The following is a 26,645-nucleotide window of genomic DNA, read 5'->3' on the forward strand; positions in this document are numbered from 1 at the left end:
GAGAGTCTTATCCGTGACTGTAGTTAGTCCATCCTCCGCAGCCGAGACCCTCTGCTCCACCTCTCCCATGCGTGCGGATTGTTTTTCAAGTTGCGAAGACATATGCTCCAGTCGATTACTGACAGTAGCCATCGTCCCCTCTATCGACTGCAACGACCGTTGCATGGCCGCCAGCGTAGCTTCCAGTGTGGGCGGGCTTTCCAACGCAGCATCCGCCTCTGAATCTGAGGCAGCTTTTTGCGGCGTCTTGGGTGCCCGCCTGGCCTCAAAGGAAAGTTTGGGCTGCTGCCTGTCCGTCCTCCCCATCGCAGCAGGGCACTCCCCAGGTAGCAGAAAGAGAAATGAAGGAGGTCTGGCCACGCAATCCAATGGGGTAGTTACGTAACACAAAAATCAAAGTGTCCAACCACACCTGGCCCTCTAACAGTCATAGGTGGGGGAGTCACAATGGCTCCAATGCAGCTCTACAGTTAGCCAGTCTGCAACTCAAAAGCGCTTTCATGCAGCCCAAAATGTCACTGGCCCACAGCAAAGTATTCGAATGTGCTTTTCCGCGGCGGATTTTCCGCTGTGGAAAAGCATGTGGCGATTTGTTTCTGGGGGCCCTTGAGGGGGGGGGGGGGGGGGAGTGGGGTGCACATGGGTGCCTGCCGCTTTGTGCCTGTAAATGCAAAGCATGCATTTTGAACCTTGCGGCGCCCGCCGCAAGGTTAAAGATACGGGATGTGACTCCAGGGTGGCGGTCACATCCTAATTGGTGTGGCGGGACCGCCGCTGCCCCTGCGGACGGTCCCTCCACCTCTCCACCTCGGGGGTGGCGGACGGACGCAGGTCCGTCCGCCATCCTAATAGGCCTCTAAGTTTTTCTCAGGATTTGCAGAGCATTGTGCTAATTTCAAGTCAAGTCAAGTCAAAGAATTTATATAGCGCGCTACATACCCAGAGGGTCTCAAGGCGCTTGAGGAGGGGTGGGGGATTACTTGTCAAATATCCACGTTTTAAGTTGCTTTCTGAATGCTAGGTGGTTCTGAGTAAGGCGAAGGTAAGTGGGAAGTGAGTTCCAGGTTTTAACTGCCAGGTAGGAGAAGGATCTACCTCCCATGGTGGTTTTGTTGATGCGAGGTAGAGTGGCAAGGGCTTGGTTGGATGATCGTAGCTGTCGGGAGGGGGTGTAGAAGGACAGTCGTGTGTTGAGGCATTCGGGTCCAGTTTCGTAGAGTGCTTTGTGTGCGTGGATTAGGAGCCGGAAAGTGATCCTCTTATTGACGGGAAGCCAGTGGAGGTTTTTCAGGTGACCAGAGATATGTTCTTTACGCGGGATGTCTAATATGAACCTGGCTGAGGCGTTTTGGATTTGTTGGAGTTTTTTATGGAGTTTAGCGGTAGTACCGGCGTAGAGGGTGTTTCCGTAGTCAAGTCGGCTCGTGACCAGAGCGTGGGTGACCGTTTTCCTAGTTTCGGTGGGGATCCAACGAAATGTTTTTTTGAGCATGCGAAGAATGTTGAAGCAAGATGAAGAAACGGCGTTGACTTGTCTGTTCATCGAGAGTGAGGAATCCAGGATGACGCCCAGGTTCCGTGCGTGGTCCGTCGGGATGGGTGCTTTTCCAAGGGCTTCTGGCCACCAAGAGTCGTCCCAGGCAGAGGGGGAGGTACCCAAGATAAGGACTTCTGTTTTATCTGAGTTCAGTTTCAGACGGCTGTGTTTCATCCATTCGGCTACTTCTTTCATTCCTTCGTGTAGGTTAGTTTTGGCGGTGCTAGGGTCATTGGTGAGTGATAGGATCAGTTGAGTGTCATCCGCGTAGGAGATGATGTTGAGGTTGTGTTGGCGTGCGATGACCGCGAGGGGGCTCATGTATACGTTGAAAAGGGTGGGACTGAGTGAGGACCCTTGGGGTACGCCGCAGATGACTTCAGTGGCCTCTGAGACGAATGGTGGGAGGCGGACTCTCTGGGTTCTTCCGGTGAGGAACGAGGTGATCCATTCCAGTGCTTTTCCTTGTATTCCGATGTTTCTGAGGCGCTGTAGAAGGGTGCTATGGCAGACTGTGTCGAAGGCTGCGGAGAGGTCAAGGAGGATGAGGGCGACTGTGTCTCCATTGTCCAGGAGAGTTCGAATGTCGTCTGTTGCTGCGATGAGGGCGGTTTCAGTGCTGTGCTTGGCTCGGAAGCCGGATTGTGAGGAGTCGAGGGATTTGTTTGTTTCGAGGAAGGCGGCGAGTTGGTTGTTGACCGCTTTCTCGATGACTTTGGCCGGGAATGGAAGGAGCGAGATGGGGCGGTAGTTTTTGAGTTTGGTGGGGTCGGCTGTGGGTTTCTTCAGGAGGGCGCTGAGTTCGGCATGTTTCCAGCTTTCCGGGAAGGTTGCGGAGTCGAGGGAGCAGTTGATGACGTCTCGGAGGTGCGGTGCTATGATGGAGTCTGCTTTGTTAAAGATGTGGTGAGGGCATGGGTCTGTGGGGGATCCTGAGTGGATAGAGTTCATCAGACGGATGCTGTCCTCAGTGGAGATTGGCTTCCAGTCATTGAGGGTGTTCAGGGGAGGTGGGGGTCCTGTAGGGGGATGGGTGGGTTGGTCTTCGGGTTGGTTGTCGAAGCTGTTGTGGATGTCTGCAATTTTGTTGTGGAAGAATGAGGCTAGGGAGTCGCAGAGGGTTTGAGAGGGGGTGATGTCGTTGGAGTTGGCCGAGGGATTGGTAAATTCCTTGACGATGTTGAAAAGTTCCTTGCTGTTGTGGGCGTTGTTATCTAGTCGGTCCTTGAAAGCGTCTTTCTTGGCCTTTCGGATTAGTTGGTGGTGTATGCGGGTGGCGTTTTTGAAGGCGTTCTTGGTGCTGGTGGTTGGGTCTTTTTTCCAGGCTTTCTCAAGGGAGTGGCAGAGTTTCTTGGATTTCTTAAGATCATCGTTGAACCAGGAGGCCTTCTTGCTGCCCGGTTTGATTTGTCGTTTTTTCAGTGGTGCTAGGATGTCGGCGCTGTTGGATAACCATAGGGTGAGGTTGGTGGCGGCTTGGTCAGGGTTTGAGGAGTGGGCTGGGGGGTTTAGAAGAAGGGATGAGGAGATCTGGTCGCTGGTGATTTTGTTCCAGTTTCTTTGCAGAGTTGGTTGGGGGTGGTTGTTGGGTTTGGGCTTGTTGTAGGTAAAGTGAACGCAGCTGTGGTCAGTCCAGAGGAGAGCCGTAGTGTGGCTGAAGGAGACATGATTGCTGGAGGTGAAGATAGGGTCGAGTGTGTGACCTGCGATGTGGGTGGGGGAAGTGACCAGTTGTTTAGGTCCGAGGTTGGCGAGGTTGTCCAAAAGGGTGGTGGAGTTGTGGTCGTTGTTATTTTCAAGGATGAAAGTTGTGGTCTCCCAGAAGGATGTAATCTTTGGAGGGGAGCGCGTGTGGAGTGATGAAGTCCGTGATGTCCTCACTAAATTGTGCGCGGGGTCCTGGAGGTCTGTAAAGGAGGGTGCCTCTGAGTGTGGTCTTAAAGCTTGGCATTCCATTTTGTCTGACCTTTACTACCGTATTTCTCATAATGTAAGATGTTTAATTATGTTTCTGTGTACGGGGAATCTTACTTGGAAGTCTTGACAGAGAGAACGTGGAGTTATTTGCCTGAAGCCACCACTTGTAATAGTTGTCAAGTAGGAACTCAAAAATCTAAATTCCTAATCTGTTCCATGTGTTAAATTAAATCTGTGTTCAGCCTAAAGAGATACAAGAACACATTATTTTAATCTATTAATCATTCATTTTAAGGTTCACATATATTGTGGATTGATTGAATTAATCATGAATCCTCCGAATCAATAAGCATGTTGTAAAGTGCTCACATTTTTAAAGAGTTTTTGGTCACTATTTTAAGATGTTTTAATTGTCTATACCAGTTTGTAGTTTCTTGTATAATATATGGATTTTTATAGTACTGTTTTTATAGATTTCTCATGTATTGTTATGTATATTATTGGTCTCTGTTAGGTCTGTTAATCTATATACATTTTTGAATAAACGTAATTTACACATTATTCGTGTTATTTTGCATTTGCCTGAAGTGTAGTCTTTGTGCTCTCACAAGTTGAAAATCAGTTAGCCACCAAAGTTGGTGCTTCATCTGTATTTCCATTATAATTAATTTAAATTAGAAGACTAAATGGCGTTTTACCAGGAAGAAGGGTAGTTGTTAGAAAAGGATGCTTAATGTGACCTCAGCAATGCTAGTTAACCTAGTTTGACATTATGGGTGAAAACCGATGCCAGGAATGACTCTTTCAATTCTCCCCATCCTCGATGTGAATGTGCCCTCGACATTAAACTTTTTATTCTGTTGATATTTAGGTGTTGGATGCTGCCACATAGATGTGTGTTTTGTGAATGCTTCTTGTTGTATAGGACAGATATGACATGCTGGAGATGGGAGTTGGCAGAGGGCAGAATGGAGATGTAGGGTTCTAGATGTGAAAAAAACATTTTTGAGTACGTTGAGTTGAAGCATCATAACTGTTCTACTTTGCAGTAGTCTTCCACTTGTTACTGTGAATTACTGTAACTATGCGGTCATTGATTAGCCAGGTTGCGTGCACCATGCCAGTTGTAACCGTTTCATTGAGAATATGTGTAGATGTTAAGAGTCCTTGGCACATTATTTTGTTAGTCCACAGTTGCCACAGTTAGGCTGCTGTGAATTTGAGCTGGTCTTTTATTTGTGTTAGTCATTGTGGGTAGATTGTGACGATTTCGTCCATCAGATCACATTCTGGAGACTTTTTCTGGCAGGTAACCGCATTCCACAAGTTATATAAAAACTAAGCAAGGAAATATGCTAGGACTAATTTGTTTTCACTCTTCAATTTACAAGGCCATTTTTTTCCCTTTAGGAAGCGGGCGAAGATGATAAAACCACAGAGGCAGATGCAGATTGCAAGTTTGATTCAGATGCTCCAGGGGCACCCCCATCAGCTGATGGTACCCCCCAGGTCCTCGATAAAGCTTTCTCCGGTTTGTCCTCTAGGTAATATGACATGCAAGTTTAAAAATTGTTTTCTGAATTAAAGGTTTGACTTTGAACACTGAAATGCTTCTTTAATTTCTCCAGTAGTGAAACATGTTGCAGGTGAAATGCCTCCTATGTCTTAACAAGGCTGAGGTAGACTAATTATTTATTCACAATCCGTTTTGGAATTTTTCTGAGACTTCAAACTAAAAGAACCTGTTGAGATGAATATTGTATTTTATTGTAGCACCAGGTTTTGATGGTAGTGCGTGTCACTAACCAGTGTGATCATATTGTCTTTTTTTGATGACCCGTTGCTAGCATGATATGTGCCCAGAAGCTCTCAATAGCTTGATGGGACAGTGGGAGTGAAAATGAATTTATAACTCTGTGTGTGTGTGTGTGTGTGTGTGTGTGTATATATGTGTATATGCGTGTGTATATGTGTATGTGTGTATATGTATGCAAGTGTGTGTGTATATGTATGTGTGTCTGTATGTGTATATATGTATGTATGTGTGTGTGTGTGTGTGTGTGTGTGTGTGTATGTATATGTATATGTGTGTATGTAATGGACTGAGCCTACATAGGCTATAAAACTGTTGGACTTTACACTATTTCATATGTTAAAATTAGTACATTCTTAGTGTGCATTGATAACGTAGTTTAACAGTTGTTTGCCTCCTAGGGCTTGCTTGAAATGAGGTGTTTATGGCCAAATTGTGGGTTTTAAAAAATATCATCGATTCTGCACGGTTGTTCTCTTCCTACACATCTGGTACAAAGACATTTCTGCACAATAGAATGTTGAATAAGCAGTGTATAGCTACTCGGGCTTGATTGACATGAGATATTAACAGATAACTGTAGGTCCCCATCAATATTATCTAATTTGTGCTAGATTCTTTCACAGTAATGAATTCTGTATGAGCTGTATTTGATTGAGGCCATATTTTTGTAACGTTGATGCACTGATTGTTATGGCTGTATTATTTTCCATTTTAAGTTTAAATTCATATTTTTTAATTTTATAGGCATTTACAAACATCTTAATGAAATATCAATGTTTCCCAAAATTATGGCACTTAAAAGTACACAGTGTGTAAGTGTAGAGGGTTACATGCTCCAAATAGTATTCATAGTATTTTCACAGTGTTAAGTTGTTGCAAAGTCATCCTGTGCCCTGGGCACCCCCCAACTTTTTGCTGACTAGTACTAGTGGTAACTGACTGATTGACCCTCGGGTCTGCTTAACCAGGCCTAGGGCCAGTGCTATGCTGAAAGAGACACTTAGAATTCAGTGAAAACACCTACATACACTAGGGTACACAATGGGTTAAGGTACCCCTGTGATTGGCATTACCTCCACTATAAGGCCCTAGTACATAATTGGGCAGGGATATTGAAACTATCTTTAAGTCCCTAGTATAGATTAGTGCAGGGCAGTTTAGAGGCCAGCAGCCTTTTCTGCACTTGCATGTCGGCACTGCTGGAGCCGGAGGTCAGTTTAAAGCTGCCCTGTGTTGCAGGACTGCTTTAAAATTGCGCCCAAACTAGTCTTAGGTGTTTGGGGCACATACAAATTAATAAATAACAATGTTTGGGCGTGGTGGGTACCCCAGGTTCTCCCCTAGTTGTCTCAGGGGGGTGTGTGTGTAAAGGAGGGGGGGGTCAGTTACATATAAGGGGAATCCTTATAAAAAGGTTTTTATATGCCCTGAGGCTAGTGAAATTGCACATTTCACTCCTCACATTGTTGTAAAGTGCTTCCCAAAATCGACTTCCGTGCTAGGAGCACTGTAAAATGAGGATCTGCAATAATTTGATATGTTCAGCACCCCTAAAGTCTTTCCTAGGTGTTCCAGTGGTGAGGGGTCCAGTAGATGTAAGCAGAGTCCTTATAAAACCAGTTTTATAGGCTCTGGTATTGAATAAATTGCCCAGTTCATTTTTCCATTGCAGAACACCAGCCAATAGGTTAACATTGGAAGAGGTTATTAGTTAATAACTGTCAAAAGAAAAACCATAAACCTAGGATTAAAAGGTTCAGTAGAATGGTAATGACAAATCCAACAATGTGAAGAATTTAGTCTAAAATGTACAGACAAGAAGTTATAAGACTATCAAGTCTGTAAGCCAAAATTCAGCCCTCTAGTGCTCTGCCTTGATTGGTCAGAGATAAGTGGATTGACCTGGCTGCTTTGAAGAGGTGATAAATGACCCCTGGGGTTCGGAAGCCGTTCTGGGAGGAGAGTTTGCTGGGCATAGGAATGGCAGAGCCAGGGAGAGGGGTATTAAATAAATAATGCTCTTGAAGGAAAGGAGGAAACAAGCTAGAGAAACCAGATGTCATTTACAACTCTCCTCTTTGAACCCAACCATACGCTAGGCGTAAGGGTGAGAGACTATGGAGACTAGCCATCCTGGATTTGGGTTTAGCCTGCTCTCTCCCTGCTGAAAATTATGATATATTGAATTTTGAAGGAATAGTGCTTTCTGGGATATCATTGTGCCACACTTTGGAGGAAGTGATCATGTTCTGGGGTGTTGCCCTGCAGCTCATAGGACAGGATTACCCTCCTGCTTGACCCCAGAGAACACTGAATATGTATCTGAGATGGGCAGTACCTCTCAAGCCTACTGCTTGAAACCGAAGAGGTTCACCCTGAGGACTTTGATGTGCATTAACCAGGCCCTGCACTCTGAAGATTGCACCTCTTGCACCATCTGAAACTACAGCCTTGTGGATCAAACCTGCTTCAAAAGGACTAAACTGTGGACTTCTTGCAAGCTACAGGTTAACATAGTTCACCTGAACCATCACCACAAAGAATCCTCAGCCTGGAGTACTACCAGTGGATTAGTAAGGGTTTTGTCCAAGTCGATTGTGTGAACTGAAGTCCCAGATTTTCATGGACCATCTTGGAGATTCCAGACCCTTGCATTGTGTTTTGGACCCGCAAGAGAAACTTCAGGAAGGAGTTCCTAACGAGATTAAGCCTGCTGGAGGAGGCTGCATGACTTCTGGTGAGAAATCCTCCTGAAAAATTGCTAAATGTGAATTTGTCCCCGTCCGAGGCAACCAAATGTCTAAAAGTGGCACTGTTGGTTTCTAAGCATTAGAAAGTGTCTAATCTTTAAGAATGTACATCTCTGGTTTCCTACAGTGGATTATTTTCCTCTTGGTGTCATTTTAAAGGTACAAATATTTCCTATGTTTATAAATTGGTGTTGGATTTTTATTGTGTGTACTGTCTTAATTATCTATTGAATTCGTGTTTTTGAATGCTTTACATACCTGTTGTTGAAGGTAAGCCTGCCGGTTTGCAGCCTAGCTTCTAAGGGGCGAGCATGGGAATAATGTTCTAAAACCTGTTTTGAGCCCTATATCGTGTTAGTGGTGTTGTTGCAAGTGGTAAATGCATATCTGCCACTACTAATAATCCACTTTCCAACATAAGTGCATAATGTGACCTACAAATGACACTAGACGAAAGAGATATATATTTATATATATTTTTAGCTTCTGAGAGGACTAAGCTCCACCTCTTCAGTAAAATGAATGTCTGCCGACACAATCTTAATTTAACCCCAATATTTCAACGTACATAAATTCTTTGAGTTTTATAAGCGCTCATCCTTCATCTTTGCACCATCCTAGACCCTTGTCTCTTCCACCAATTGACAACAGACAGACCCAGCACCCAGCTAGACTGAATTTTAATAAATGGGTTAATACATCTTTGGCACGTCTTAGGAATCCTGCTTCCTCACCTCGGCTGACAAAGGAATGTACAAGTTACATAATCAATGTCCTGAGGCCAAAGGCCGGTCAAAAGGAGACTACTGACCTCATCTCATGTTACGAGAACTGTGTTATCTCCCCTTAAAGAAGTTGATTGACTGTATTGTGCCTTATTTAATAATATGCATGAGGGTATTTCTTGTCTTCATACTTTGTGCTCTTCCCTTGAAATCGAGTGTGAAACTCTTTACATCAAATTCTCATGATTTTCTCACTCAGTCTTGCACCTCACATGGCCCGATTACCCAACCAAAACCTATACTTGTTAAATTGCACTGCCAGTGGCCGTATGGTAAATGTATACAATGTATATAATCATATTGTACATATTAAAAAATAATCTCCCACTGTAAAATTGCTCACCCATCATCTCACCGGGAGATCGGATAATGCATCTCTTTAGGACGCCAGAGATTTTAATACCACATTCGAACTTCATTGAAATGCAAAATGATTTAACCATGCTAATAATGCAATCCAAGATTAACGCTCTCCGATAAGCACAGCTCTAGAAGTAGGTACTCAACAAATAAGTCATGAAATCAAGAGGTTGTACTATGTATTTATAACAGAATTGCTTCATTCAGTGTTCACATACATAGCACAAATAGACTTTCGGAATCAATATTAAAGTGCAATTCAGTGACATTTGTGTAAAAGTGCTCAATGGGTGAAGAATATATACAGTGCGAGCAATTTCCTATATACAAATACTAGCAGCCCGCCCCAGCGTTGCCTGGGGTAGAAGGGGGCTGGGGGCTGCATTTCAGGTTTGCGTGCTCTCCCGCCTAGGCCCCCGCCCGCCACAACATTGTCTGTGTCCCGGACAATGTTGTGGCTGGCGGGGGCCGGGGCGGGAGAGCACGCAAACCTGAAATGCTGGCTTCCCCTACCCCCGCCTGCCCTGACATTCCCCAGCAGCCCGTGCCCCGCCTGCCCGCCCCGACCCTGGCTGCTCCGGATTCTTACCTTGCCTCTGCTACTCGCACCGTCGGTCCATATTTCTCCGCTCTGCCACTCACCACCTGTCCGCCGCCGCTCCTCCCCGCGCCGTATTCGCCTCTCCGCTCCGCCGCTGGCCTCACTTCACCGCTCCTCCCCTGCGCGCCATTTCGAGTCGGTGGTTGTCATGTGGATGGAGCTTTTGTGGATGATGGCGAGTGGGGCAGTCTTTCCTCAGCATCTTGTGTCAGTCTGGGATGGTGCTTGCGATGTTGGGTTTGGAGCTGGCGTTGGTCCAGGTCTCTGTGAGCAATGCAACGTCGGGCGTGTGAGTGTTGAGAAAGTCTCAATGAGGGGGTTCATTTTGTCCCAGAATTTATGGTTAGTGCTGTAGAAATACCAGCAGTAGACGTCCAGTTAACTCCCTGGTGAGTACTACCCCCTACACTACACAAACACCACACCACTGCACTACCCTAAACCATAAAACACTACTGCACTACCCTAAACAGTAAAATACTACCCCCGCATGAACCCCTATACTACCCAAACACATCTGTACTACCCTAATACACTACCAAAGCACAACACCCTACACTTCCCAAACACCATTGCACTACCCTAAATCTACCCCCAGCATTACCCCCTACACTACCCAAACACCACTGTGCTACACTAAACCCTAAAACACTAGCCCCTACACTACACGAACACCACTGCACTACCCTTAACCCTAAAACACTACCCCCAGCACGACCACTTACGCTGCACAAACACCAATGCACTATCCCAAACACTAAATCTACCCCCAGCACGACCCCCTACACTACCCAAACACAACTGCACTACCCTAAAAACTAAATCTACCCCCAGCACGACCCCTACACTACCCAAACACCACTCCACTACCCTAAACCTTAAAACACTACCCATGCACAACCGCCCCCAACACTACAGAAACACCACTGCACCACCCTAAACTCTAAATCTACCCCACCAAGACCCCTACACTACGCAACCACCACTGCACTACTCCAAACACTAGCCCCAGCACGACTCCGTACACTACACAAACACCACTGTAGTATCCTAAACCCTAAAACACTACCCCCAGCACGAACCCGCAAACACCACTGCACTACCCTAAACCCTACATATACCCCCAACACGACCCCTAAACTACCCAAACACTACTGCACTACCCTAAACCCTTAATCTGCCCCCAGCACGACCCCCTACACTACCCAAACACCACTGCACTACCCTAAACCCTAAAATACTACCCCTACACTAGACGAACACCACTGCACTACCCTAAACCCTAAATCTACCACCAACACGACCCCCTACTCTACACAAACACCACTGCATTACCCTAAACCTACTCCCAGCACAACCCCTACAATACACAAACAGCAGTGCACTACCCTAAACCCTAAATCTACCACCAACACGACCCCCTACTCTACACAAACACCACTGCATTACCCTAAACCTACTCCCAGCACAACCCCTACAATACACAAACAGCAGTGCACTACCCTAAACCCTAAAACACTACCCCCTACACAAACACCACTGTAGTACCATAAACTCTAAAACACTACCCCAGCACAAACCCGCAGACACTACACAAACACCACTGCACTACCCTAAACACTAAATCTACCACCAACACAACCCCCTACTCTACACAAACACCACTGCATTACCCTAAACCCTAAATCTACTCCCAGCACAACCCATACACTACACAAACCGCACTGCACTACCCTAAACCACTACCCCTACACCACTGCACTACCCTAAAACACTACCCCCAGCACGACCCCCTACACTACACTAACACAATTGCACTACCCTAAATCCTATATCTACCCCCAGCACAACCCCTACACTACACAAACAGCACTACACTACCCTAAAACACTACCCCGTACACTACAAAAACACCTCTGTAGTACCCTAAACCCTAAAACACTACCCCCAGCACAAACCCGCAGACACTACACAAACTCCACTGCGCTACCCTAAACCCTAAATATACCCTCAGCACGACCCCCTACACTACACAAACACCACTACACTACCCTAAACCCTAAAACACTACCCCAGCATGTTCCTACACTACCAAAACACCACTGTTCTACCATAACCCTAAAACACTACCCCCGGCACGACCCCCTACGCTACCTGAAAACCACTGCGCTACCCTAAACCCTAGAACACTACCCCCAGCACAACCCCCTACAGTAAACAAACACCATTGCACCACCCTAAACCTTAAATCTACCCCAGCACGACCCCCTACACTACCCAAACACCACTGCACTACCCTTAACCCTAAAACACTACCCCTACACTAAACAAACACCACTGCACTACCCTAAACCCTAAAACACTACCCCCAGCATGACCCCTTACACTACCAAAACACCACTGCGCTACCATAACCCTAAAACACTACCCCGGCACGACCCCCTACATTACCCAAACACCACTGCGCTACCATAACCCTAAAACACTACCTTTGGCACGACTCCGTACACTACCCAAACACCACTGCACTACCCTAAACCCTAAATCTACCACCAACACGACCCCCTACTCTACACAAACACCACTGCATTACCCTAAACCTACTCCCAGCACAACCCCTACACTACACAAACAGCACTGCACTACCCTAAACCCTAAAACACTACCCCCTACACTACACAAATACCACTGCACTACCCTTTACCCTAAAACCCTACCCCCAGCACGACCCCCTACAGTACACAAACACCATTGCACGCCCTAAACCTTAAATCTACCCCAGCGCCACCCCCTACACTACCCAAACACCACTGCACTACCCTAAACCCTAAAACACTACCCCCTACACAAACACCACTGTAGTACCCTAAACCCTAAAACACTACCCCAGCACAAACCCGCAGACACTGCACAAACACCACTGCATTACCCTAAACCCTAAATCTACTCCCAGCACAACCCCTACACTACACAAACCGCACTGCACTACCCTAAACCACTACCCCTACACCACTCCACTACCCTAAAACACTACCCCCAGCACGACCCCCTACACTACACTAACACAATTGCACTACCCGAAACCCTATATCTACCCCCAGCACAACCCCCTACACTACCCAAACACCACTGCACTACCCTAAACCCTAAAACACTACCCAGCACAACCCCCTACTCCACAAAAACACCACTGCACTACCTTAAACCCTAAATCTGCCACCAACACGACCCCCTACTCTACACAAACACCACTGCATTACCCTAAACCCTAAAACACTACCCCGTACACTACACAAACACCTCTGTAGTACCCTAAACCCTAAAACACTACCCCCAGCATGACCCCCTACACTACCCAAACACCACTGCGGTACCATAACCCTAAATCTACTCCCAGCACAGCCCCTACACTACACAAACAGCACTACACTACCCTAAACCCTAAAACACTACCCCGTACACTACACAAACACCTCTGTAGTACCCTAAAACACTACCCCCAGCATGACCCCCTACACTACCCAAACACCACTGCGGTACCATAACCCTAAAACACTTCCCCCGGCACGACCCCCTACACTACGCAAACACCACTGCACTACTCTAAACCCTAAACACTAGCCCCAGCACGACTCCGTACACTACACAAACACCACTGCACTACCCTAAAACCTAAATCTACCACCAACACGACCCCCTACTCTACACAAACACCACTGCATTACCCTAAACCTACTCCCAGCACAACCCCTACACTACACAAACAGCACTGCACTACCCTAAACCCTAAAACACTACCCCCTACACTACACAAATACCACCGTGTGAGGGTTGGGATAATGAGAGATGCTACGAACTGAGGTCTGGGAGTAACCGTTTTATTCGTAGGTACTTTTGGTTTCTCTAATGCTCAGGGGTGTATGTAGTGCAAGGTCCATCAAGGCACACAATACAACAGTCCGGGTTTCCCTCCTCTGTTGGGCTTCCTGATTCTTTAGTTCCCGTCTTGGCTTTCCTTGGCGTCGACTCCGGTCCGGACGTAGGCTCGAGAGAAAAGGAAAGAGACAGCCGTATTAGTGGCTGGGACCGCTTTTAACGAGTGTGGGGGGGGCAGGGGAGTGAGGGATCACCAGGGTACTACCACCTTCTACATCAACCTTTTGTGTGTAGGCGGAAACAGTGCACGGCGCTAGTGACCACCCTCAGGCTACCCCGTCCCACCCCGTGGTTTAAACAAACCCTGAAAACGCCCTCGTACCTTGTGGAGCCACACTTCTCCCCTGGAAGTGTGGCAGAGCGGCTCGCGGTACCGTTGGCCTCCTGGCTTGTCGAATCTCTGCTCCGGAGGTCCTAGTAGCGGTTCTTCGGCACTTCCTTCTTCTTAGTCTTTGGCGTTCTCCTCGTGGGTCGGCTTCTCTCCTAGAGGTTCCGCGCCGACAGACAGAGACGGGGCTTCCTTAAACACCCCCGGCTCTTCTGATTGGCTGACTGTCGAACGCCGGGGAACACACCCCCAGCGTCACGGAAGGCAGGTCCAGTGACTGGGTCAGCGAAGGCAGAGCCGAGGAAATCCAGGAAACGTCCAAGGGAACCTGCGGACGGGGTGGAAATGGACAAATGTTAGCAGGTACACCCCGTCCGTCCGAGTCGGGGACCGTGACCTCGGGACACATCCCACCCCCACGATTGACCCGATCGGGGGAAAGCGGGTAGCGGGAGAGAAAGTCAACATTCCCCTGCTGAGGGGGGCGTGGCTTGGACGCCGATCGGGATGGCGGCGTGAGCTCGCAGCTCCGCGCCGAATCCCGCTAATTCTCCTGATTTCTGCACCCTGGGCGACCCGTGATCGACACTCCTGCCCTACGAAGTGTAGGGGGGCCGCTGGGTGTCGGTAGGAAGTTGCTGGGGGACTGCTGGCCCCGAGGAGACCCTGATGAGCGACGGCTGAGGTGTCGCCGAGAGTGAGAAGAAAATGGCGGCGGAGCGGACGGGCGGCTCCGGACATCGACGTTGAGCGGCCTTGGTCCCGACTGGCGGAGGACTCTGCAGCCGAGAGAGCGAAGCAGTAGGGACTGTGGCGACAGTCCTGAAGATCAGGGGACAGGGACCCCGGCTCCGCTCGAATCTCGAATATTTGCTGGCTTTTCCCTTCCTCCTCCTGGCTCACGAGGGGGCAGGTCGGACAGTGCATACCCACTTGGCCCTTGGAGCTGGGGGCATCGGCGGTGGCACTTGATCCTGCTCAATATTGGGAAGCTTGCACACACCCGCGAGTGCCGGGACCAGACGGGTTTCCTGGCCTGTGACGCAGTACCCTAAGATGGCGGCTACGGGAGGGCTGGTGGCCGTGGAGCGCGGACAGGGGGACATGGCGGCGCTGTCCCAGGTGGGCGAGACCCCCCCGCCGGAGTTAGACCAGGAGCAGCGACTGAATAGACGCCTGGATGCCATACTGGACGCAATTACCTCGACCAAGGAGGCGTTGCAGCAGGACATTGCGCAAGTAGCCACGGGGCTGGGGCTATTGCGAGCAGACCATGCGAAGCTGGCGGATAAGGTCAAGGACCATGATCAGTTGCTATTGGACCTGAAACCGTCGGTAGTGACAGCGGAGCATAAGGTCACGGACATCCTGGCCCGGTTGGACTCGCTGGAACGACGTGCGGAGGATGCTGAAGGCCGCAATAGGAGGAATAACGTGCGGGTCGTAGGCCTGCCGGAGAGAATTGAGGGGGAGGATGCGGTGGCCTACATGGAGGGCTGGTTTCGAACTGTGGTGGCGCCGGAGGGGCTTACTCCTTTCTTTACCCTGGAAAGAGCCCACAGGGTGCCTGCTCGCCCGCCAGGACTTAGCCGCCCCCCCCGACCGATGGTGGTGCGGCTCCTCCATTATAAGGACCGGGACCTCCTCATCCAGAGGGCTCGGACGTTGGGCCCGTTTGAGGTGGAGAACAGCAGGGTCACAATCTTCCCGGACTACACCCAGGCAGTCCAAAGGAACAGAGCATCGTTCCTGGCGGTGAAGAAGGAGCTGCGAGAGGAGGGCATTCAATACTCCTTGCTCTTCCCGGCCAAGCTGCGGGTCATCCTGGATGAGACCACGCACTTCTTTCAGACTCCGGACGAGGCGTGGCAGTGGCTGGAGTCGTACAGAGCGGGGACGGACAGGTCGCACAAAAGTAGGCGAGATCGGCCTAAACCGTCTCAGATCAGACAATCGCAACGCATCCGGTCCCGCAATAGGCGCCAGCGGGAGAAACGGGAGGCTCAAATGGCTACGGAAAAGAGGGATGCGCTCGCAGCGACGGCGGCCATCACGGGGTCGCAGCAGGAAAGTGAACTGGTGGAGTCGGACTCTGGCGGTGAGGGCAGCAGGACAGGAGAGGACCTTTCGGAAGCAGAAAGCTCGAAGGGGCCGGTGGTGACCCCCCAGACTTCTGATGGGATATTTCACGGCTGAGGCTGTGTTGAGACTTGGACATGATCTGATGGTAGGGCGGTATCCTGTTGGTGATGGGTGGGTTGCCGGGTAGGGTGCCACGTGGGCAGGACGGGATGGGAGCGCGGGGCGTGGGCTCCTCTAGCTGGGGTCGGCGATAACTCACCCCCCTAGGGCCCTTAAGGCCTTCTGTGGTGGAGACCACAGGTTAGGAGAATGTGTGGTTGGTTTGAGGTTTGGATCGGGGCTGACACTGGGTTTGTAGGCTCTGTCCTGGGGAGTGGGGTTCGGGGTGTTTTTGTTTTTAGAGTTAATTTTGGGGGGGCAACTGCTTCGGTGGGGATGCGAACTGGTGTTGTTTGACCTGGACTGCTTGCTGCTGGTATGGGGACGTTACCTAACTTAAAATGCCTAACGTGGAATGTCCGAGGGTTACGAACCATGGTCAAGCGCCACAAGGTGCACGCATATCTGGTGCGGAGGGGGGTCCAGATTGCTATGCTACAAGAGACCCATCTGACAAAAAAGGAATGTGCTGCGTTGCAAAAAAGATGGCGGGGCCAGGTGTTCGGCACCACTTACTCAGCTTATGCCAGAGGGGTACTGATTTGGGTGAGAGCGGGGATACCGTTTCAGGTGCTGAACCAAGTGGTGGACCCTGGTGGCAGGTTTGTGGCGGTGGAGGGGCGGTTGTATGGTAGGGATGTGGTGCTCTGTTGTGTGTATGCGCCAAATGCTGATCAGGCCCGATTCTTCGATGGCCTTTCCGGGTCCTTGGCCTCTTTCCTAGCGGGCCCGGTGGTACTTGGGGGGGATTTCAACTCGATTACGGATGTGGTCTTGGATAGGTCTCACCCCTCCCTTGTTGATTCCCCGGTGCGTAAGTTGGCCATGCACAGGAAGGACTGGCAGGACAGGTGGGGGTTGCTGGATGTGTGGCGGGAACAGCACAGGGACACCAGGGACTACTCCTTTTATTCAGCTCTCCATACACTGCATGTGAGGATAGATTCAGTGCTCTGTGGCGGGTCCCTAGCCCCGTTGATCTCACACACGGAATACCTGGCTAGAACCATTTCAGATCATAATCCCCTATTGGTACATATCCAGTGGCAACGGGAGCGCTCGGCGATTCCAACATGGCGGCTCCGGCCAGACACGCTGGAGGACTCGGTGTTTAGTGCGGCTGTCCAACAGGGCATCGATGATTACTTCGGCGAGAACGAGGGTAAGGCCACGTGTAGGTCCACTGAATGGGATGCGATGAAAGTGGTGGTGAGAGGGGTATGCCTGGGTCGGTTTTCGAATGCCCGTACGACTGTGTTGAATGCGCTTGCGAAAGCGGAGGAGACCCTGAGGGACTTGGAGCGGCGCAGGCCGGCAAGGCCGGACTTACAGGCCCGGTTGTTGGAAGCAAAAGAGGTGGTCGCCACAGAAACGGAACGGTTGAGGTGTTACGACTACAGGCAGTACGCCATCAGAGCGCACGCTGAACGAGATAAGGTGGGCACGCTCTTGGCCAGACTCGCTAACCCTGAAATTAGGGGCTGCCCGGTCCTTAGCATCAACAACGTACAGGGGGAGACGGTATATTCTCAGGCAGCGGTGTTGGAGTGCTTTCGTGTGTATTATGAGGAATTGTACCAGAGTCAGTTGGGGGTGGAGGCCCAGGAAATTGCGGAGTACCTAGAGGCGGCGGCAGCTTCCGGTCCTTGACGAGGAGGACGCGAAAGAGTTGGGCGGCCCGATCACGCTTACTGAAATACGGGCGGCCATTAATAATATGGCTCGGAATAAAACGCCCGGGGTGGACGGGTTACCGATAGAATTCTACCAGCAGTTTGCAGACAGCTTGGCGCCCAGACTGCTGGTGGTGTACACGGAGGCTTATGAGTCGGGGGGTTTGCCAGGATCCATGAGGGAGGCTTTGATTGTGCCGCTCCTAAAGCCCGGCAGGGACGCAACAGATGTGAGGTCTTATCGCCCGTTGTCCATGCTGACGGTGGACTATAAAATCTTGAGTCGGATTTTGGCCACCAGGCTGGCTCCACACATGACGGGCCTAGTACACAGGGATCAGGCAGGGTTTATCCCCACGAGGAGCACGGCGTTGAATATCCGTCGCCTGGTTGGGATAATGGACGCCGTTCTGGACGAGGATGGGGCCCAAGCGGTCTTATCAGTGGACATTGAGAAGGCGTTCGATAGTTTGGAGTGGGTCTTCCTGGATGGAGTGCTGGAGAGGTTCGGCATAGGTGATGGGTTCCGCCGGTGGACGAAGGTTTTGTACTCCTCAGCGACGGCGCGGGTACGTTTGGGCGGTTTGGTGTCTGCGGCATACCCGGTGGGTAGGGGCACGAGACAGGGGTGCTCCCTTTCCCCCCTCCTGTTCGCTCTGGCGATGGAACCCTTGGCGGTCCACGCCAGGTCGGGCGACAGATACGCGGGGATAAACGGCGGCGGGCGGCTACATCACATCTCGCTATATGCGGATGACCTGTTACTGTACTTAGATAACACGGAGCGAGCCCTGGAAGGAGCAATGGACCTGCTGTCGGAGTTTGGCCAGTTGTCGGGCCTTAAGGTCAACTGGACGAAGACCTGTGTGTTCCCGCTGAGAGCGGAGTCGCCCCGCCCTGCTCGTGACTTGGGGGTGGTCTGGGAGCCATCTTGCTTCACTTATCTGGGAGTCCGTATCTACCATGTGACCACGGACCTATTGGAAGGCAATATTGGTCGGTGCGTACGGGCACTGAGGGGCAGCATGTCCTTTTGGTCGACCCTCCCGCTGACGGTACTAGGTAGGATTGCTCTATTGAAAATGGTGGTGCTCCCCCGACTCCTGTACTACTTCCGGACGCTTCCCATTTGGATTCCTCAGAGGATCTTTAGGGACCTGAGGACGATGGTTATCGGTTTCCTATGGGGACATGGCCGCCGTAGAGTAGCTCTGAGTACGTTGCTACGCCCCAAGATTGAGGGGGGGATGGCTGTTCCTGATTTTGAACTGTATTATTTGGCGGCGCAACTCCAGGTTCTCACGCAACATGTGGCCCGGGTGTTTAGGGGGCCGGAGGCTGATCGAGAGTTGGGGATACAGCGCCACGTGCTGTCTTACATCATTATGCAGCAGAGGCTGGAGCTGCGGGGCCTCACAATGGAGGAACGGACGCTTAGGCTGTGCTGGCAGAGGAGTCTTAGGAGGGCGAGGGCGACTCGGCCCTATGCGCCGGAAATTCCGATTGGCATGCTGACGGCCCTACCACACGGAGGCGATTGGTCTCCTTTGCTGGAATGGGAGGAGGCGGGACTTCAGGTGGTGGGAGACCTGTATGTCGATGGGACATTGGTGCTCTTCGAAGTGCTTCAGGAGCAGTTTGGGCTGTCTGATGGGGGGTTTCTATTGCATGCGGCGGTGGTGGCGGCTATACAGAAGCACTGCAAGGGCGGGCTCATAGAACCGGACACAACTATGGCGTGCCAGTATGTGGTGATGGCAGCGGGCACCTTTAAGGCTGTGACCTGCCTCCATAACAGGATGTTGCACGAGGGACTGGAACCACTCCAGGGGCTCAAAGCGAAATGGGAGGAGAGTGTGGGCAGGCCCATTCCGGACACGGTGTGGAGCCAAATTTTGCGGCGCACGTGGAAAGGCACGAGGAATGCGCGTTTCCAACAAGTGCATTTCTTTGTGCTACATAGGGCCTATTTGACTCCGGAAAAAATACGGCGATACTTCCAGGTGCAGGACGCACGGTGCCCGGGGTGTTCGTCTCCGGAGGCGGACATGGATCATTTGTTTTGGGGCTGCCCGCATTTGGAAGCCTATTGGGCAAAGGTAGGGGACCTCCTAAACGAAGTGACCGACAGGGAGGTGGATTTCGACATGGCGGCGTGTCTGTTGCTCTGGTTCCCGCACACCAAACACACTAAGGTGACGAGCAAATTTATTGACCTGGGTCTGATACTGGCACAAAGAGAGATCTCATGGCACTGGAAGTCCAAGGGCGGGCCGTCAGCGAGGAGGTGGAAGAATGAATTGTTACGGTGGTCTGAATGTGAGAGTGTGCTCCGAATGAAGCAGGCTGTCAAGCTTGGTAATGAGAAAGCCTTGGATGCAGCGCGTGCATGGGAATTGGTGGTGCAAGCCTTGCGTGACTTGTTAGTAGAAGATGAGGACTGAGTGGATGGGACCTGTGGACACTGCGAGGCGTACTAACTCAGAATTGTCATTGACACTGTAGCGAGATCCATGCTGCACTTCAGACTAGGACACACACACCGTTAGCAGTTGCCAGGGAGGGGACACTGAGGGGTTGTTTAGTGGGAGTTCGGGGTGGGCCGGAAGCCAGGGGATTGGTGGACCGCGAAGGCGATGCTGCGCTGGGAAGGGCCTGAGGAGCGTAGGAGATGAGTGGGAGGTGGCAGAGGGGCATGGGTCAGGCATGGCAGGCCCCACAGAGCGCGGGGCGGGCCTCGAAACGGTTAGTAGCCTTGTGGGACACTCACCGTGATGCCTTCCTGCTACCTAGGATACCTAGGATACAACGCCGCCCGGCCTCCGGGATGCGGGCTGAATGGCTGTGTATGTTGTACGTTTTAATGATTGACCGGGGGGACGTTACGAGTGGACTGGTTGATCCATTGTATCCTGTGGTTTCTAATTCTGCAATAAAAATAAATTTAAAAAAAAAAAAAAAACATTCCCCTGCTGAGAACCCTTCCTATGCCGGACCTCAATTTGGAAAGGCTGCAAAGCCAAGAACCAACGCAGGATCCGGTCATTGTTTCCTTTGTTACGTTGGAGCCAGGTCAAGGGAGCATGATCAGTATACAACACAAATGGTCTCCCCTCGAGATAGTACCTCAGCTTTTCCACTCCCCATCGGACAGCCAGGCATTCCTTTTCAATCGTTGAATACGCCCGTTCCCTAGGAAACAGCTTACGGTTGATCAAGAGAATAGGCCTCTCAGCCCCTTGGTCATCCTCCTGGGAAAGAACCGCTCTGATGCCAACCCCCGAAGCATCTGTCTGTAGTATGAATGGTTTAAGGAAATCAGGGGAAATGAGGACAGGGGAAGAAGTCAGAGCATCCTTCAAGGCTTGGAAAGCCGAAGTGTGAATGACAGAGGGGGTTGGGAGTGATGAGGACTTCACAGTTTTACCCAGGAGGTCAGTGAGAGGACCGGCCAGATTTGCAAATTGAGCAATGAATCGGCGGTAGTAACCTACCAATCCCAAGAAAGCCCTGAGCTCTTTTTTGTAGAAGGGTAGGGTAATGCCTTAATGGCTTCGAGTTTTTCAGTCTGAGGTTTAATCCGACCGTCCCCTAGAAGGTAACCCAGATACTTGACTTGTTGAAAAGCAATTCGAGATTTTTTTGCATTGATATGCAAATTGGCATCCTTCAGACTAGACAATACGTTCCCAAGATGTTTCAGGTGGTCATCCCAGGTCTTACTAAACACTACTATATCGTCTAAATAAGCCGATGCATAGTGCAAGTGAGGTGCCAGTAGTGTGTCCATAACCCTCTGAAACGTTGCTGGCGCCCCATGCAACCCAAAGGGAAGTACTGTAAAGTGGAAATGACCAGAAGGAGTGGAAAAGGCCGTTTTTTCCCTATCTTTAGGAGCAAGGGGTATCTGCCAATATCCCTTGGTGAGGTCTATGGTGGTTATATAACGAGCCTCGCCAAGGCGTTTCAGAAGTTAATCTACCCTAGGTAAGGGGTAAGCATCTTATTTAGACACCCTATTAACGGCCCTGAAGTCGATACAAAAACAGATGCTACCATCAGGTTTCGGCACCAATACCACTGGTGAGCACCAGTTGCTGTGGGAAGGGACTATGATCCCAGATTTTAACATATTTTGTACCTCGGCCTGGAATGCCAGTCGTCTTGCCTCTGGGATCCGATAGGGTTTTTGCTTTACAACTGCATTTGGAAGAGTAGGTATGAAGTGTTCTGCCAAGTGTGTGCGGCCTGGTTGGTCCGAGAACACTTCCGAATATAACAAAAGCAGGGACATAACCTCTTTTTGTTGTGCAGCAGAAAGATCAGGATTGATAGGGGCATCCTTGACTGTATGGTTCGTGTCGGATACCGAAGAGACCACATTGACGGTCTGTGGGGGTTTACCTAACCATTTTTTTAGAATGTTGATATGATACATTTGAGTTTTGCCTCTTCCTAACATTACCAGGTATGTAGTGCGTCCTGATTTCCTCACAATTTTGAAGGGTCCTTGCCACTCCTTCATTTTATGCGTAGAGGAGGGTAACAAAATCAGAACCCAATCGCTGACATCTAGTACTCTCCATTTTGTACCTCGATCATAAAGGGTTTTCTGCTTGGCTTGGGCTATGGCCAAATGATCGTGGGCAAGCGTTCTGAGTTTATGTAACCTGGTCTGCAGTTGACGGGTATAATCCAACAAGGCCTCAGCTTCCTGTACTCCCTCAGCTTCCCAACTGTCTTTCGGTATTTCAAGAAGTGTTCTAGGGGGTCTTCCGAACAGTAGCTCAAATGGAGAAGTCCCTAGGCTGGACTGTTTCTGACTACGAAGTACAAAGAGGGCAAAAGGTAGTAACTGGTCCCAGTTCTTTCCATCCCCAGACAGGAGTTTTTTTAATGTTAGTTTGAGGGAGCCGTTGTATCGCTCAACCAACCCGTCTGTCTGGGGGTGATACACAGATGTTTTAATGTGTTTGATGTTCAATTGCACGCACACCTGTTGCATCAAACGGGAAACAAATGGGGTGCCCTGATCGGTAACAATTTCCCTTGGAAAACCCATACGAGAGAATACTTCCACTAACCTCTGGGCTATCGCTGCTGAAGTAGCTGCCTTAAGAGGGAAAGCCTCAGGATATCGTGTAGCATAGTCAAACAACACAAGGGCATACTGGTGTCCTCTGGATGACTTAGGCAAAGGGCCGATTAAGTCCATACCTATTCGATCAAATGGAACCCCGATAATGGGCATGGGTACCAAAGGGACCGGAGGAGGAGTGTAGGGGTTCCGTTTCTGGCATATTCTACACTCCTGACAGTATTTCTGGACTTGGGCGTATATTCCGGGCCAAAAAAAATGTCTCAATATGGACTGTCCCGTTTTTTCCACCCCAGAGTGACCAGCCAAAAGATGGGCATGCCCAAAAAACAATATCTGGTCACGAAAGTCGTTCGGGACCAACAGTTGAGGCTCTGCGTCAGCTTTAGCGAGCCGATAGAGTAGGCCGTTTTTCTCAACAAATGTAGGATAACTTGTAGTGGATGGATCTTGTCTACTTCGTGTGACCTGCCATGCATTGGTGAGACTTGCGTCATTCAATTGGGCGGTCCTAAAATGGGTGTCCCTGGCCCAGGGTTCTGAAGCTAACAAGGAATCACGGGGAAGAGACGGGTTTTGGAGAGTGTCTAACAACAGTGTATTAAAGGAGGGATTATCTGTCCCTATAATTATGGGCTCTGGTAGTCCAGACATAACCCCTACGGTGACTTCCATACCTTTCCCTGAGGGTGTATACAACGTGACTCTGGCTACAGGATATTCCTTGACGTCCCAATGGACACAACGAATGTTGACATGTTTCCCCGGGATGAGAGAAGTTTGGTCTACCAGCTCCTCTCTTATAACCGAGTGTTTACATCTGGAATCCAACAACGCCCTTATACTGGTACCGTTAAGAGAAACTCTTACATAGAAAGTGGTTCCCGTTTCTTGGGCGTACAGGATGGACCTGGGGGCATAGCTCACATCCATGGGTTCATCTTCTCTTTCCTTTTTTTTTTCGACAGTATCGTGCAATATGACCCCACTCTCCGCAGTCATAAGATTGGGGTCCAGAGTTTAGCAGTTCAGGTCGTTGGAACCGTACCCGTGGTGGTTCTGGCACAGGTTTTTGAAGTTTTTTTTCAGGTTTGAGGGGCGGTAATGTCTTGGTAGGTTTATCAGGTTCCCTCATGTAGGGCTTACCCTGAGCCCGGGCATAACAAGTCGCCATTTCTATGGCGTGCTCTAATGTTAATCCCGCATGTTGTTTAAGCCACCTTTGAGTGCAATAGGGGAGTGCTTCGATAAACTGTTCAAGATACACTTTGTTCATAATGGCGTCAATGTTAGCTTCATGGGGATTTAACCATAGATCAGCAGCTTCCTTCAACTTGAAGAACAAAGTCTTGGGTAGATCCCCGGGAGACCCTTTTTCTTGGCGGAAGCGTAGTCGATGGGTTTCCTCGTCTACCCCCAACCTATCGAGGATATATTGTTTCACCACTGCGTAAGCGGTGGTACCATCTCGGTTTACTGTCTGGTATGCTGCCTGGGCTTCACCAATCAATAGGGGCGCCAAATAAAAAGGCCACCTATCCCCAGGCCATGAACTGGCTCCCGCGGCTCTCTCGAAATTCAGAAAGAAGGCAAGGGGGTCCTCTCCTGGACTGAATTTCTGTAGCGGAACAACCGTGCCTGGGGGTGGGGCTGTAGCCCTTCCTTGACCTAACACGGTCATTAATTGAGTTTGTCCTTCTGCCAGCTTTAGTATGTTATCCGACTGGCTCTGGATGGCTTGGGAAAAAGCAGTCCGATCTGCTTCCATTTGGGACAATATGGTTTCCATTCTGTATCGGATGGCGTGGTTCCTTGTAGACTCCTATCTGGCTCGCCACTTGTGAGGGTTGGGGTTGGGATAATGAGAGACGCTACGAACTGAGGTCTGGGAGTAACCGTTTTATTCGTAGGTACAGTACTTTTGGTTTCTCTAATGCTCAAGGGTGTATGTAGTACAAGGTCCAACAAGGCACACGATACAACAGTCCGGGTTTCCCTCCTCTGTTAGTTCCCGTCTTGGCTTTCCTTGGCGTCGTCTCCGATCCGGACGTAGGCTCGAGAGAAAAGGAAAGAGACAGCCGTATTAGTGGCTGGGACCGCTTTTAACGAATGTGAGGGGGGCAGGTGAGTGAGGGATCACCAGGGTACTACCACCTTCTACATCAACCTTTTGTGTGTTGGCGGAAACAGTGCACGGCGCTAGTGACCACCCTCAGGCTACCCCGTCCCACCCCGTGGTTTAAACAAACCCTGAAAACGCCCTCGTACCTTGTGGAGCCACACTTCTCCCCTGGAAGTGTGGCAGGGCGGCTCGCGGTACCGTTGGCCTCCTGGCTTGTCGAGTCTCTGCTCCGGAGGTCCTAGTAGTGGTTCTTCGGCACTTCCTTCTTCTTCGTCTTTGGCGTTCTCCTCGTGGGTCGGCTCCTCTCCTAGAGGTTCCGCGCCGACAGACAGAGACGGGGCTTCCTTAAACGCCCCCGGCTCTTCTGATTGGGTTGGTGCACACGACAGCCCCTCTCCTGATTGGCTGACTGTCTGGAACGCCGGGGAACACACCCCCAGCGTCACAGAAGGCAGGTCCAGTGACGGGGTCAGCGAAGGCAGAGCCGAGGAAATCCAGGAAACGTCCAAGGGATCCTGCGGACGGGGTGGAAATGGACAAACGTTAGCAGGTACACCCCGTCCGTCCGAGTCAGGGACCGTGACCTCTGGACACACTGCACTACCCTTTACCCTAAAACCCTACCCCCAGCACGACCCCCTACAGTACACAAACACCATTGCACCGCCCTAAACCTTAAATCTACCCCAGCACCACCCCCTACACTACCCAAAAACCACTGCACTACCCTAAACCCTAAAACACTACCCCCAGCATGACCCCCTACACTACCCAAAAACCACTGCGGTACCATAACCCTAAAACACTACCCCCGGCACGACCCCCTACACTACCCAAACAATACTGCACTACCCTAAACCCTTAATTTGCCCCCAGCACGACCCCCTACACTACCCAAACACCACTGCACTACCCTAAACCCTAAAATACTACCCCTACACTACACAAACACCACTGCACTACCCTAAAACCTAAATCTACCACCAACACGACCCCCTACTCTACACAAACACCACTGCATTACCCTAAACCTACTCCCAGCACAACCCCTACACTACACAAACATCACTGCACTACCCTAAACCCTAAAACACTACCCCCTACACAAACACCACTGTAGTACCCTAAACCACTACCCCAGCACAAACCCGCAGACACTACACAAACACCACTACACTACCCAAAATATACCCCCAGCACGACCCTCTACACTACACAAACACCACTGCACTACCCTAAATCTACCACCAACATGACCCCCTACTCTACACAAACACTACTGCATTACCCTAAACCCTAAATCTACTCCCAGCACAACCCCTACACTACACAAACATTACTGCACCACCCTAAACCACTATCCCTACACCACTGCACTACCCTAAAACACTACCCCCAGCATGACCCCCTACACTACACTAACACCATTGCACTACCCTATACCCTATATCTACCCCCAGCACAACCCCCTACACTACCCA

General features: G+C 50.2%; 1 protein-coding gene across 1 annotated transcript in view; it reads left to right on the forward strand.

The window, feature by feature from the left end:
- CDS1 (CDP-diacylglycerol synthase 1) overlaps nt 1–26,645 on the forward strand; it is a 955,907-nt gene that overhangs the window by 192,743 nt on the left and 736,519 nt on the right. Inside the window, exon 2 of the mRNA XM_086961872.1 lies at nt 4,865–4,998. Within this exon, the coding sequence (XP_086817998.1) occupies nt 4,865–4,998 (134 nt within the window). The remainder of the gene's footprint in view (nt 1–4,864; nt 4,999–26,645) is intronic.

Source organism: Lissotriton vulgaris, chromosome 3_1 (assembly GCF_964263255.1).
Source record: "Lissotriton vulgaris chromosome 3_1, aLisVul1.2, whole genome shotgun sequence".
NCBI lineage: Eukaryota > Metazoa > Chordata > Amphibia > Caudata > Salamandridae > Lissotriton > Lissotriton vulgaris.